Raw genomic sequence first — 14,218 nt, 5'->3', positions numbered from 1 at the left:
AATCAAGCGATGCGCCAGGGGACCTGGAATCTCAGGAAACTTTCACAGCTCTTATCCATGGCCCGGGATCACTGATCTGGACCATGGACCGAGGTAGCGCAATGTGATCCGCTCATCTCAAGTGGCCACTACATGGTAATATTAATTGGATACTATATAGTGGTATTATTCATTTATTGTTTGGCAGTTTTATCTGGACGCTGACTGGCAGTATTGTTTGGCTAATGTAAGGACGTAATATTTATTATGTTATTCTGATATAAATATCCAGGTAACAGATGCATGCAGATGTTTGTATGTATATGGAGCCCTACTTTTTACCCAGTGGCTAATTTTTACTAAACCAGCCCAGTCAATTTTATTAGGCATTGCTATAACTTTATAAAAAGGATATTCTTCCTTGTTAGTGCCTGGATGAGCTCTTCCACCTTGGTCTGGAACTTGACAATAGCTTCACATTCACAGGGGTTTTCTTCTGATATTTTAAGAAAAGAAATGGTGTTGGTTATTCATGCATTAGCCTCAGTACCAGCTAAAGTAAAACTGCCTGCCACTTACCAACACAGATCTTCATCTGAAGTTTTTTGCCAATCTCTTTCATGGCTTTGAAGTCAGCAGTGTAAAAATAGTGCTCATTCACAGGCTCAGAGGCAATCATCCGTAACTCGTCCTCCACAGCATTGCCCACGCCAACCGCATACATCTTGTAACCTGTATAACATGTACAACTTTAATTAAAAGCAATGTTTAGGAATAGGAGCTTGTGTGAGCACAGACTCACACAAAGGCCTAATGATAAATTAAGGCAGTTGATATGTATAAAGACATTAATCTGTGATTGCCTGGTAAAGTGTCCAGAGACTGCATAAAAGAAAATAAAAAGTGTATAAGACTATAGGGAGATTATAGGGAGATTTAATAAATACACAGTGGCAGACAACTTATTCCACTGACCTTGCTTGGTCATCTAGTTTAAAGGGGTTTTCCAGTACTTTATATTACCCCCCCCCCCCCCAATGAATTCCCCCGGGGCCCCTAAGAATTTTTATAAATATCTTATGTTGCAGATACTGCCAGTGAGTGGCGCTATCACTGGCTGCTCACAGGCATCACGTGACCCCCAGCTGCAGCCGGTTCTGACATCCGCTGATGTCACGACAAGTGCTGGCAGCAGCCGGGGGTCTTTGTCTTCCGCGTTCCAGGTGGATGCCAGGCTGTGGGCAGGGTTATTACCCCCGCATCACACCCGGTATCCACTGAGCGCTCTGCCTCTCCCCATTCATTGGGAAAGCGTGCGGTGGATGCTGGGTGTGACAGGATGGGGAAACCCCACCCACAACCCAGGAGCCACCGCTGGGACCCCAGCTCTGAGTCACGCCTCACTTGTCGTGATGTCAGCACGGGGTCACATGATACCTGTGAGCGGCCACCGATAGCGCCGCTCACAGGCATTATCAGCAACGTATGGTAGTTACAAAAAGTCTTAAGGGCCCCGGGGGGATACATTGGGGAGGTAATATAAAGTACTGTACAACTTCTTTAAGATATGTAATAAATAATTGCAGGTCATAATATTGCCTTACCTAATTCCTTAGCCTTCAGGGCAGCATCATTGATGTAATCCTGGGAACGACCATCAGTGAAGACAATGCCAACTTTAGATACGCCTGGTCTTCCCCCGTTGGAGATGGTAAAGGTATTGTCAATTAGATATGTGAGCGCTTGACCAGTCATGGTTCCTTTCTCCATGTAAGACATCTTTTTTACAGCAGTTTTAATGTCCTTTTTGGTGTTATATCTACCCAATGGGAACTCCTGCCTTACAGCACTGGAGTACTGGACGAGACCTACATGAGCCTTTCTGTCCCCTACATCCACAGATTCTACAATCTGATTAATGAATTGCTTGACAAGCTCAAAGTTCTCTGGACGAACACTTTTAGAGCCATCAATTAGGAACACCAGGTCAATAGCGGAGGCACCGCAGGCTATAATAAAGAAAAAAAACACATATGATGATCATATAAGCTTACAGAGCAAAACAATTCTGCATCGCATGTGTTATTCAAGCCATACCATTGCAGGTCTTTCCGTCATCATTTAATGTATATCCATCCCTGCAGGCACAGGTGTAGGACCCTGGGGTGCTAACACAAATTTGCTGACAGTCATGGTCTCCAGTGGAGCAGAGATCAGCCATTTCTGGGTAAAAAGAATTGTAAAAATGGGTTAGTACATTCTTAATTACATATACATGTAACTCTATACATATTCCATACATACATATGGTCAAGGCTGGCCTTAGAGGTGACTGTAGAGAATCTTTTTCCCCTGTGAAGAGGGAGCATTGCTGCCATGTCAGCACAAACATGAGTTGACAATACATTTAGAAGCTGCAGACAGCCTAATGTCAGAGAGTGAAGGGGAAGCTCCAGGGTTACTCTCAGACAAGCTGTTCAGCCGTCCGTAGCTCTGCCTTCCATTTCTTTATCTCCTAGTGTCAGCAATGCCTTTTGTGACTATAACCCCTGAATGTTTGAGTCAGGGGCTCATATCCATACTCTGCTCATGAGCGACAGACCCCATCCAGTGAGGACCTCAGTATCTGCTGTATGAGAGGCTAGACTGCAGAGTATTACTAGCAAGCAGAAGTCATGAAGGAAAGAAAACAGCGTTAATTAGGGGAGACAGGGAAAGGTCTTACAAGTAACCCTGCCCCTTGCTTGTACTTTGCAACTAGTATTAAAGCGAACCATTGGATTCATGCTGCCCCAAACAAGGACAGTGTGAATCAGAACCTTCATGTGCGATTGCAACCAGGTATGTCTTTGTCTGAAACGCTGCACCATTTAAAAGAAAACATAGTTTAAAAAGCCAGCGGGGAGGATAGAGAGAGACTTGATTAGCCTGGTGCAGCCCCTGGCCAATATCTCCTCGCACTTCTAAACTTTGATTAACAGGCTCTGATTCATGCTCGCCTATGGGTCAGCATAAGATATAGCTCCATGATTTAAAAGAATAAATAGTGCATTGATTTTCATAATTTGTTTATTTTATTTATTTTACTCACTTATATAGCGCCATTAATTTTACAGCGCTTTACATACATTATCCATAATAAAACAAACTCATGAACTGTATGGGTAGCTCAGTGATTAGCACTGTTGCTTTGCAGCACTGGGGTCCTGGGTTCAAATCCCACCAAGGACAACATCTGCAAGGAGTTTGTATGTTCTCCCTGTGTTTGCTTGTGTTTCCTCCCACACTCCAAAGACATACTGATAGGGAATCTAGATTGTGAGCCCCGATGGGGACAGTGCCCCATAATATCTGTAAAGCGCTGTGGAATTAATGGCGCTATAAAAGTGAGGAAAATAAATAAATAAATCAATAAACTGAACACTGTGGTTATGGCTTCTGAAACCCCTATTGATCAGTTATATTGCCGCAGGGAGTAGCTATTCTAGCTAATAAACAGAGGTGGCTCTTCAGTCATATCCATACAACTAAACCAGGGTATATAGGGTGCTGCTGTGCTAAAGGGACTATCATGGAAATAGACATTTAACTTTTATGTCTTTTAATTGAGTTTTTTTAAACTACTCTTTTATACTTTTTGCATTCTGTTGAACAGTATTGTTTAATTTTTGTCAAATTTCATAATTAAACAAGATACAGGAGAACGCAAATATGATGCAAACTACTTTTTCTGTTCTGTTAAAAAATATGTCCCAAAAGGATCCTGTTTTCTGACAGTATTTTTAATGGAAACCTATCAGTAATCCCTCCACACCCCCAAACAGTACACATGTGCATGTACCTGTTGAAAATAGAAGTTATTCTATGTCTTTATATTCTCACAGTATTGTTCCCTTGTCGAGAAATAGCTTTTTAAAGTGTTTTGCTAATGAGGCTGGCATTGCATTGGGGTGTGATGCTCTTCCATTGCCTCGACCCCCATAGTATTCTCTGCTGAACACCACCCTCCACTAGATGAATTAAAGTATGTTATGAGTGTCTTCATGCAGCAGCGCTGTCAATCATCTAGTGGAGGGTGGCATTTGGCAGAGAATGGAGCTGAGGAAATGGAAGAACTTCACACCCCAATACTAATTATCTAAAAATTATTCTCTGTATACGAAGTGCCAATACTTCATAGATTTCATAATTTCATTAGCTCTGCTTGCTGTCATTCAAGAAGGTTGTTCACTGTGGATAAGCATCTGTCCATACTCGTGCGCAGCTCGTTAAAGCCCTGTACATGACTGTTGTTTCATGTACTCGGGTGATCATCGCATGACCAGGACAGATATATAGGAAAATTAGGCAGCTTTTATTTATTACTGTAGGTAACAAATAATAATTATTTTGTAACAAATAACAGCCTGTATGACCTACCACAGAATGCTTCCTGGAATTTCTTGCTGAGTTTCTCGATCACACTGTAGCTTTCCACATAGTCCACGTGTTCATCCAGGGGCTCACTTGCAATCTGACGCAGGGTGGTCATATCAACACGTCCAACTCCAATGGCAAATAGCTCCAGTCCACTTTCTCGAGCCCTAGCAGAAATGTCCTTTATACCGTCCTGAGGCCGACCATCAGTTACTACAATGGCTACCTGAAAAAAGTTAAATATCAAGTACAGTGAATAAATCTATGTTATTGCATTACTTTCAGTATAATGTGTTCTGACCTTACACTTTCTGGTAATATTTAGGTGCATTGATGACATTTATTTTAATCATTATGCCTCATTGACAGCTATTGCATGACAATGGTTTGTGTGTTCCCAAATCCAGTTATACTACGCCTCAAGAGGGGCCCACGCACCATCCCTTCACAGTTCTGGCTGATAACACCTCTGACAAGTCTCTGTTTAGCTTTATCAAAGCTGCATTCCTCAACTGACTGTTCTACAGGTAGGGAGATATCACTCATAAGGAAATACAAGAAGCGTACAAGACATTTTACTACCTGGCTCAGGAATGTACAAATGGCATGAAGGTGCATGGGAACGAATTTTGATGTTTGGCATCATTATCACATCAAAACATTTGCGGCAGTGATTTGAATAAAGTCAGATTTCTAGTATTAGTAGTAAGCAAGATTCGGCAGGAGCTGGGGGACAAAGATGTGAATCATTTCATAGTGGAAGTTAATCCAAAGAGTGAGTGCTTTAGTGCCGTATGGCTGACTGCATATTTATTCAATCAACTGGAAATTTTACGATGAGGCATGAAATGCTCTTAAGGAGTCCTCAAAAATCTTTCATTACCTTTATTTTAGTATATGTAATAGGGACTGTCACTAAGATCATACTACCCTAACCATAGGCAGTCTGCTATTGTGATAGGTCCCATATCTTAATCAGCTATATTAAACTCCGCTAGAGTTTAGATAGGAGTGTCCACAGAGTGGTTCCCCTCCAGTTTTGTCTGACAGATGATTGACAGATCTCTCACTATACACAAACATGGGTCCACAGGTAGAAACTTTTCCCTGATTGTTGCACGTATGTTGATCACACAATCTCCCACTAAATCAAGCAGCCCATGGTCAAGGTGGCATTAGCTTGTCGACTGGCTCCTTTTGACGTAAAAAATGAGCTTGCAAGCATTTGTCATTTGACAGCATCATCAACTTTTCTCATGCAATATATGATTGATTCTATATTGGCAACTCATAGCATACTTTATATCTATACTACTCACCTTCTTTACACCTGGAAATTTTAGCCTTGCTCCTTCTCCCTCAGTGAAGGCTTGGTTGATAGCATATTGGATAGCAAGGCCTGTCATTGTTCCTGTAGACAGTGGTTGGACCTTTTTGACTGCTTGAAGTAGGGCAGCCTTAGTCTTGTGGGTTTTGAGGGAGAACTCATTTTTTACCGAGCTGGCGTAATTCAGGAGACCCACTCTTGTGTTATTTAAACCAACATCCAGAGATTCAATGACCTGAGACAAGAAAACCTTGACCTGTTCGAATTCAGAGGGTCGTACACTACGAGAACTGTCTATGATGAATACCAAGTCAGTGGGATGAGTCCTGCAATTAGGGCCTTTTTGGGAAAGAAATTAAAAAATCAATCCAAGTCTATGTAAAAACAGACAGCACATTTACTTTGACAATATTCTCTATTTATGTGTAGCTGTTAGTAGTTTGCATTGACCCTGATGTCTACACTCAAATTCTAATTGTATTACTCCCAGAATAATAAGTAACATCATTTTCAGGATCATGCATTAGAACAGATGGCTAGATCTGTGGAATAAGCATTTTGACAGAGCGACGATGTTAATAATATAATCTTATTTTTATGTTTAGAGTCTCAAAGTCAACACTATGTCAGTTTACCTAAACTTCAAGTTTATGACAACATGATTATCCTGATTAGAATTTCTTATCCATATGTTATATACATGTTTATTCTTTTTATATACTGCATATAAACTTTGCCTTGCCGATGTTCTGGTTGATGCGGTCGTTTGGTAAGCATGACATTCAATTTTCATGGAGCAGCCTGATCTCCGTAATTGGCACCTGCTTCTAGAAATCTGGCAAATCTACTTATTTTGAGTTGGAACCAAACTAAAATGTTTACAGACTGCATTTCGCAACAGTTCATTGCTAAAAGTTTTTCCTTAGCTCCACACATGAGTCTCAGCAACTTGACATATTTCATGTAGAATTTTTAGAACAAAATACATTTAAATTGATCATAATGTCAGCGATGGCAAAAGCTTATGCATTATTATACCTATTTTCTATGTAATCATCAATATTATGGCAATTGCAGAAGATGCCTATTTTGTGTAGTAACTGCACACACTTAAAAGTTTGTGATGACAATAAATCGCTATAGTACAAGCGGAAAACTAGAGCTGAGGCAAGCGGTGCAGCTTCAGTGTGCTTATATATAGAAAGAAATGATAAAACTCCCACAATATTTTATCATCATTACTTTTGTGATAATATATAAATAAATTAAATACATTCTTGATTTCCATTTTAACTAAAGACAGCTAGAGAAGAATAAAAGTTTTCAGTGCTGCCCTCAACATTCCCTGATTATAATAAATCTAATTTCTCATTAATTCCTGGAAAGCACCTTCATAATAATCTATGACATGCAATAATTTCATGTAGCCTTACCCTTTTTTTTTTATAAGAGAAACCATATAAATGAGTTAATTATTAATTCTTTTAAATACACTTTTTAGAATATTTATGGGCACTAGTTGTATCAGAAAGGGTTGAAAAGCCACCTAAGAGATTTACTTTGAATGGATCTGCTATAAGTTTTTTTTGTTTTAGCATTTATCAGTTTTTAGTTAATTCTTCTTAGTAAGGGTGTAGCTGGAAAAATATATCTTATATGATATGGTTAGCAATATTTTTATCTTCTATTTTGACTAATATACTGTAGTTTCCATTGTTCAATATTATCAATCTTTAATCACTGAAAAATGAGTACCGATATTCTCCAAAAAGTGCATTAATATAAAAATTATGAATTTCTGCTTTATGTCTAAGTTACTACATAATATATAAATTATATTGTTTCCAAGTCCAAAGCACTCACCTCTGAGCTGCTGTGGCGCTGCTTCCACTGCAACATAGCTATAGCAGCTGAATAATAGGAAGGTGGAAAGTAGACACAGAGAAGTCTTCATGGTGCCCGGAGAGGAGTCAGAAAGCAGAGTGAGAAGGATGGAATGGGTAATTTGTGTTCAAGGTATCCTACCTACACACCTCCAGGTGTACCTCCCAGTTAAGTGACCGAAAGAGGGGTGGGATGGGTGGAGATTGGCACCAGAGAGGTATATATAAGGGAAAGGCTCAGTGGAAAGATAGTTGTCCTTTTGAAAAGCCACAACATTCCAGTTAACTCTGTAAACTTTTTATATAAGAGGGAAAAAGTTTCACTTAACAGGATATTAGGTATAATATGAATTGGCCAAACAATATTATGTCTAGCATAAAGTGTATGTAACATTATACGATATAGACTAATAGAGGTGGCTGTTCATCTGGCCAGTGCTGAAGCTTTGGGCTGAACAGCTGAGCTGGTGAGAACACCCATGGGACCAGCTGTCAAATACACTATTCACTAGTCCATGATTTGTAAGAGCAGGGGTGAAATGTCTGCAAGTTGTAATCAGTGCTTCTGCTACTATTGGGTTAATCAGGTGGACCTTACCTAAATGAGATCCTTTCAGTGTGACTTATAAAAGAAGGCCTGTATCTGCAGAGAAGACATAAAGGTCTCTGTTCAGCCACAGGGCTAAGGCTAGGCTTTACACACAAAGTATCTCCATAGCTCGACATGCCACAATTCATTGCTGCTGTGGTGCGGTGCATAACATACTACCAGCTATGTAAGATAGGACTTTAGAAAGTATCTGGAGGTATGGCACATATGGAGTTAAAAGGTATTTCGGAAACACTTAATGTTACTGAATGGAAGCAGTGTAGCACATTACTTTTATTTAACAATCCAAACAAAACAGTAACTGTTCCTATGTTCTGTATATATGGATGGCACAAGTCTGCCTTTCTGCTCTGCACTTAATTCAGCCAGTTCCTTTAATCAATCTGCAGATTGTTATGTTTTCTCCTCATATAAGTGCTCCCTATATAAAACGCCGCCATCTCCAGAGTGTCGTTTTTTGTAAGTAAGCAGTGCTGTGAAAATAAAGCCGAAAGTGCTGCAGAAATAGAAAAAAAAGTGTGCTACAGGTGAACAGGCTGATGGCTGTGCAAGACATGATATAATGTACATACTCTGCTTAACCATGGATAATATACATGAAACTGGAGACACGTCAGCCAGATCTCATAGAAAGCTCACTGTTCTGTGCAATGCTTTGGAGTTAGTTGGCTAATTGTGCCAACATATACCTTCTGAAAAATCATATAGTAATCAGAGGGCAGAAGAAGCCTTACCCGTTGGTATTCACGCATAGACAAATGTATTTTCCCCATATATCAGAACACTGGCCATTAAATCATCACTGCATAGGAAAACTGATCTAACGTGATGAATAGACAATCAGCATCTTAATTATAAAATGTGGTGGTCCTACACCTAAAAATCACTTTGAACTGCTGGCCACTAGATGTCTCCCTCCGGTCTGACTTGCTGTTATCAAATCTAACCTCTCTCTCACAACAAAGACTGTAAGACTGATTACAGGTATTGGGGTCAATCTGTATCTCACGGTTACTGATCTCTCATCTATCAAACCGCATACCTGCCATACAGAGGGGCAGACTTTCAGCTCATGGCAGCTAAGCCTTTGGAGAATGGCACAAGCATTGCATTAGCAATGTATGCAAAGATGTGAGGAAAGATGGTTCCGGCTCTTATAGTGCTGGTAAAATGCTGCTGAAGAGGAGCTTGAGATTGGGACTGCAGTTTTAACTTGTGGAGGATAATGCTTTTGTGGTGCCCCTGAAGGTTCAGTCGCCACAGAGGTACTGCACCTCACCCAGAGGTGTGGCATCTCCTTCTCTCAGGTAAGGATGGAGTACTGCCCGGGACCCCAACACCTGCACTCAACACTACACTACTCCAGGCCGGCTGGAAGGGCATTATGCACTTCTTCTGCTGCCCCGTCCCTGGCTGGAGTGGGGGGAACCAAAAGTGAGGGGGAACCAAGTAGTGGGTGTGGGTGGAGGACGCAGAACGGGGGAGCACTGTTAGGAGAAGTAAAAGAAGGGAAGCCATCATGTGTACGGGTGGATTCAGTGAGGGAGAAGAGGAGAGGAGCAGAGTCTCTTCAGGAGCTCTGCTCCAGAGTGGGGCCTAGTAAGAGAGGCCCAAGAGTGAGAGGGGAGCGGAGGAGAAAGGCTCCAGTAACAGAAGGGATCCCAGGGGGTACGGTGAGTGCAGGACGGCACCCGTACGCCCGAATCTGCCAGGCATCAGAGGGATCAGGCCGCAAGAAGGGAACCGGTCCCTGGACTAACCGAGTTACTTTAAGTCTCAGCTAGAAAACCGGAGGCTTCTGCACTTTCAAGGTGCAGTTGCCACATCTGCACCTAAGTCGCCGAGAAAGGCACCAAGCCAGGTCCGGGAACTTCAAGTGGCCCAGAGGGATCTCAAGGTACCCGTTCGGGACTTTGTGTGGCGAGGCGCATGGCAGGAGGGAGAGACCCAGCGCGGGAAGTCGGCTAAGAAAGGAACATAAAGAGAGGGGTCCAGTTGAGTGCTCTTGAAATACTTGAGGGAGTGCTGAACCCCTGCCTGGTAAACGCAGCGCGACGTGGGAGGCCGACACCTGTACAGTGCCACCTGAAGAACCTAAATAACTGTGAGTAAACTCGGATGACTGCACCCCACTGTTTCTGTCAGTTATTTCTACCACGTTAATCCCTCCTGCCCTACAATGCCCAGCATCACCATCTGCACCTACACTGCCCTGTAGCTGTGCTCTGCCTGTGGAGAGCCGCACCAACTCAGCTGCCCTAACATCTGCCCCAGAGGTCTGCAGCAGCGCCGGTACCCATTACCGGGAACCACAGGTGGTGTCACGAGACAAAACTGTTATTCATCCCATCAAGCAACAAACCCCTTTTTAAGAGAGACCCCAGGGTACGGGCCTGGGAGCCGACTGCCGTGACATCCCAAGAAGGTAAAGGCCCGGGTACCGAGTTTCCCCCATATCCCCCTGGGCGAGTCACTTTTCTACAGGTTTATGTGAGAGAGAGTTTTAAGTTTCACTGCTTTTTATATTTAATATATTCTAATCTGGTTATTCGGCTGATAGAACATGTACATTATATAAATGGATTCATTTTGATCACAACTTTTATTGAGGTATTAGACTGACAATACATAAAGTGGGGAAAATAAGTATTTGATACATTGCCGATTTTGCAAGTTTTGCCACCTACAAAGAATGGAGAGGTCTGTCATTTTTATCGTAGGTGCACTTCAACTGTGAGAGACAGAAACTAAGAAAAAATCCATAAAATCACGTAGTATGATTTTTAAATAATTAAATTGCATTTTATTGCATGAAATAGGTATTTGATATCCTACCAACATGCAAGAATTCTGGCTCTTACAGACCTGTTAGTTTTTCTTTAAGAAGCCCTCCTACGCTACACTCATTACCTGTATTAACTGCACTTGTTTGACCTCATTACCTGTTTAAAAGACTCCTGTCCACACACTCAATCACACTCCAATCTCTCCACTATGGTCAAGACCAAAGAGCTGGCTAAGGACACCAGGGACAAAATTGTAGACCTGCACAAGGTTGAGATGGGCTACAGGACAATATCCAAGCAGCTTGGTGAGAGGGCAACAACTGTTGGCACAATTATTAGAAAATGGAAGAAACACAAGATGGCTGTCAATCGTCCTCGGCCTGGGGCTCCATGCAAGATCTTGCCTCGTGAGGTAAGGATGAGTCTGAGAAAGTCAGGAATCAGCCCAGAACTACAAGGGAAGAAGACCTGGTCAATGACCTGAAGAGAGCTGGGACCACAGTCTCAAACATTACTGTTAGTAATACACTACGACGTCATGGATTAAAATCCTGCAGAAATCCCTGCTGCAGTGTGTGCAAACCTGGTCAAGAACTTCAGAAAATGTCTGACCTCAGTAATTGCAAACAAAGGTTTCTGTAATGTAAGGCAGAGACTTTCTTGTCCATGCAGTAATTAGGCAGTGACCCAAGAAAGTTAAACATAAACATCTTTATTTTCAAAACTCACAAAATAAAATAAATCCAGAACTTTTATTCTCTGGTACGCAGCCGCATTGTCCACTGCCGACCATTGCTGTGGGTGACTGCACTGCCTAACACTCTTGGATGCATCAATGGCTTGGCTTCCTCTGGCCTGTGTTCAGACCCACACAGATCAGTCTTGCACACAGCCTCCTTTTCTGCTGCTTGCAAACCAAGCACTGACCCACCCAAACCTTAATTCAAAGTTGAAATGGATTTCGTGGACATGAGCCACTCCCAAGACCCGGAGTGGAGGGAGAGATCCATCCTACTACCATCCTATAGATCTCTCCAAAAATAAAAGCCCATGTCAGGTTTTCCTAACTCTGACTTGGTCAAATAGTTTGACCGAGTCTACACATACTTTTATTTTGCATTGCAGCCACAGCTGTGTCTGTGATTACAATGCTCTCCAGCGGGTTAAATATGCCTCTATGCGCATCCTAAGGGAAACATAATGACCCTCATATATGATACCCCTCACTGCCTCACAGTACCAAATATCACGTCCTGTTTTTCTATGGTATCAAATACTTATTTCAAGCAATAAAATGCAAATTAATTATGTACAAAATCATACAATGTGATTTTTTTTATTTTTTTTAAGATTCTGTCTCTCACAGTTGAAGTGTACATACATTAAAAATTACAGACCTCTCCATTCTATGTAGGTGTAAAAATTTGCAAAATCTGCTGTGTATCAAATACTTATTTTCCCCACTGTATGAATACAGTGCTGAGATTGCTGAAAACTGACCAGCTATTCGATTGTCAATATCATAAATGTATATAAAAAGTGTCCTTTATTGGCTATTAAAAGTATTAGATATCTGTTACAACTGTTTCAGCTAGGCACATTTGGGGAAATATATCAAAACTGGTGTAAATGAAAAGTAGAGCTGCCAATGGCAACCAATCAGTGTCCACTTCTCATTTGTCTGAGGTCCTTTACAACTCCTTTATATAAGTAAAGATGCAATTAAGATTACTTCATTCTTTCATAAACAAGATCAGCTAAAGTTCACCCATTATATAAAAAATAGCGATAATTCAGTTCACACCATCTGGACTCTATACATGTGATGTCTTATTTCCCTTATCCACAATACATGGTCACCATTTCTAACATGTATGAATTAAATGAGTTGTCCAATGAAGATGAGTTATCACTTATCCACAGGATAGGTGATAACTTATAGATCAGTGGGAGTCTGACTGGTGAGATTCTCATTGATAGGCAGAACAGTTTGTTTTTATCCCTATTGGAATGGAGTGGTGACGAGCAAGACCGACTACTGCTCTATTTATTCTCTATGAGGCTTACCAAAAAAGTCACACGCAGTGCTCAAATTCCCTACAATTAATGAATGGAGCGGCGGTCAAACATCTGACCTGCCTCTATACTCTAACATTGATAAAAGTGACACGTTCTGATGATTGGTGCCGGTTCCAGCCGTTGGACTCCTGAAAATCTATAAGTTATCACTAGTGTTGAGCGAGCATGCTCGACACTGCTCGGTACTTGCCCGAGCATCTCACTACTCGGGATGTTCGGCGAGCACCGAGCATTTCCGGGTTACTCGGGCGGGAGCTCGGGTCTCCGCCCTGCATGTTTGGTGCTCTTTACAGAGCCAATGAACATGCAGGGATTGCCAGCCAGTCACTGTAATGCTGCAGCCATGTTGTTTGTGGGCATTACAGTGATTGGCTGGCCGCACAGCGTCACCTCGAGTATTTAAAACCGGGCGCCGCCATCTTGGACACAGTCGCTCTGGATCAGCCAGTGTAGGGTCAGTGCTGCTGAGCTACGGAGAGATTTATACTCCGAAATAGTTAGTGTAGGGTCTCTAAAGCCTGCCAAATCAAACAAACAGTCCTTCTCAGGACTAATATCCATCCCAGATATCAGGCAGGCAGGCAGGCTGTATAGGTGACGCAGTGGTTATACCAACAAATGCTGCATTACAGTCCTGTGTGCTCCTGCTGGTCAAATTGCTACACTTATTCCCCGGTCTCAGGGGCCAGGAAAAATCCTTTTTTTTTTCATCTAAATCCTATATATTTTTTTCCCTCAGTCAGACTGTATAAATACGCGTCTTATTAACCTTTTGGTATATTTTCATTGCCAAAAAAAAATTGAGTGTGTCTGTGACTGTTCAGACATGAATACATCTGTTTAAAAGAGTCTGGTGTAGGCCAGATAACTAGAAATTTGGTTTTGCAGTTCCACGGTTCAAATCTCTGTATTATCCTGCTTTTGGCATTTTTTCCGTAGAAAAAAACTGTAATAGTGTCTCCTTGACTGTTCAGACACAAATATATCTGTTTAAAAGAGTTTGGTGTAGACCAGATAACTTGAACTGTGGTTTTGCAGTTCCACAGTTCAAATCTCTGTATTATCCTGCTTTTGGCATTTTTTCCGTAAAATAAAACAGTAATAGTGTCTCCCTGACTGTTCAGACACCAATATATCT

At 41.6% G+C, this 14,218-nt stretch overlaps 1 protein-coding gene across 1 annotated transcript; it reads right to left on the bottom strand.

Annotated features, from left to right (window-relative positions):
- Positions 1-371: 371 nt before the first annotated feature.
- MATN1 (matrilin 1) lies at positions 372-7,676 on the bottom strand. The gene is made up of 7 exons (XM_073669128.1): positions 7,586-7,676; positions 5,715-6,061; positions 4,399-4,621; positions 2,077-2,202; positions 1,584-1,988; positions 559-711; positions 372-475 (listed from the first exon to the last, which is right to left on the bottom strand). The coding sequence occupies exons 1-7, from the start codon at positions 7,674-7,676 to the stop codon at positions 372-374; spliced, it is 1,449 nt and encodes a 482-aa protein (XP_073525229.1).
- Between the last annotated feature and the right edge of the window lie 6,542 nt (positions 7,677-14,218).

The sequence above is a fragment of the Phyllobates terribilis genome, unplaced genomic scaffold (assembly GCF_046119375.1).
Source record: "Phyllobates terribilis strain yellow unplaced genomic scaffold, ASM4611937v1 Scaffold_2__4_contigs__length_985480577, whole genome shotgun sequence".
Classification (NCBI taxonomy): domain Eukaryota; kingdom Metazoa; phylum Chordata; class Amphibia; order Anura; family Dendrobatidae; genus Phyllobates; species Phyllobates terribilis.
The sequence above is the reverse complement of the archived record's forward strand: the minus strand, read 5'-3'. Positions and strand labels throughout refer to the sequence as shown.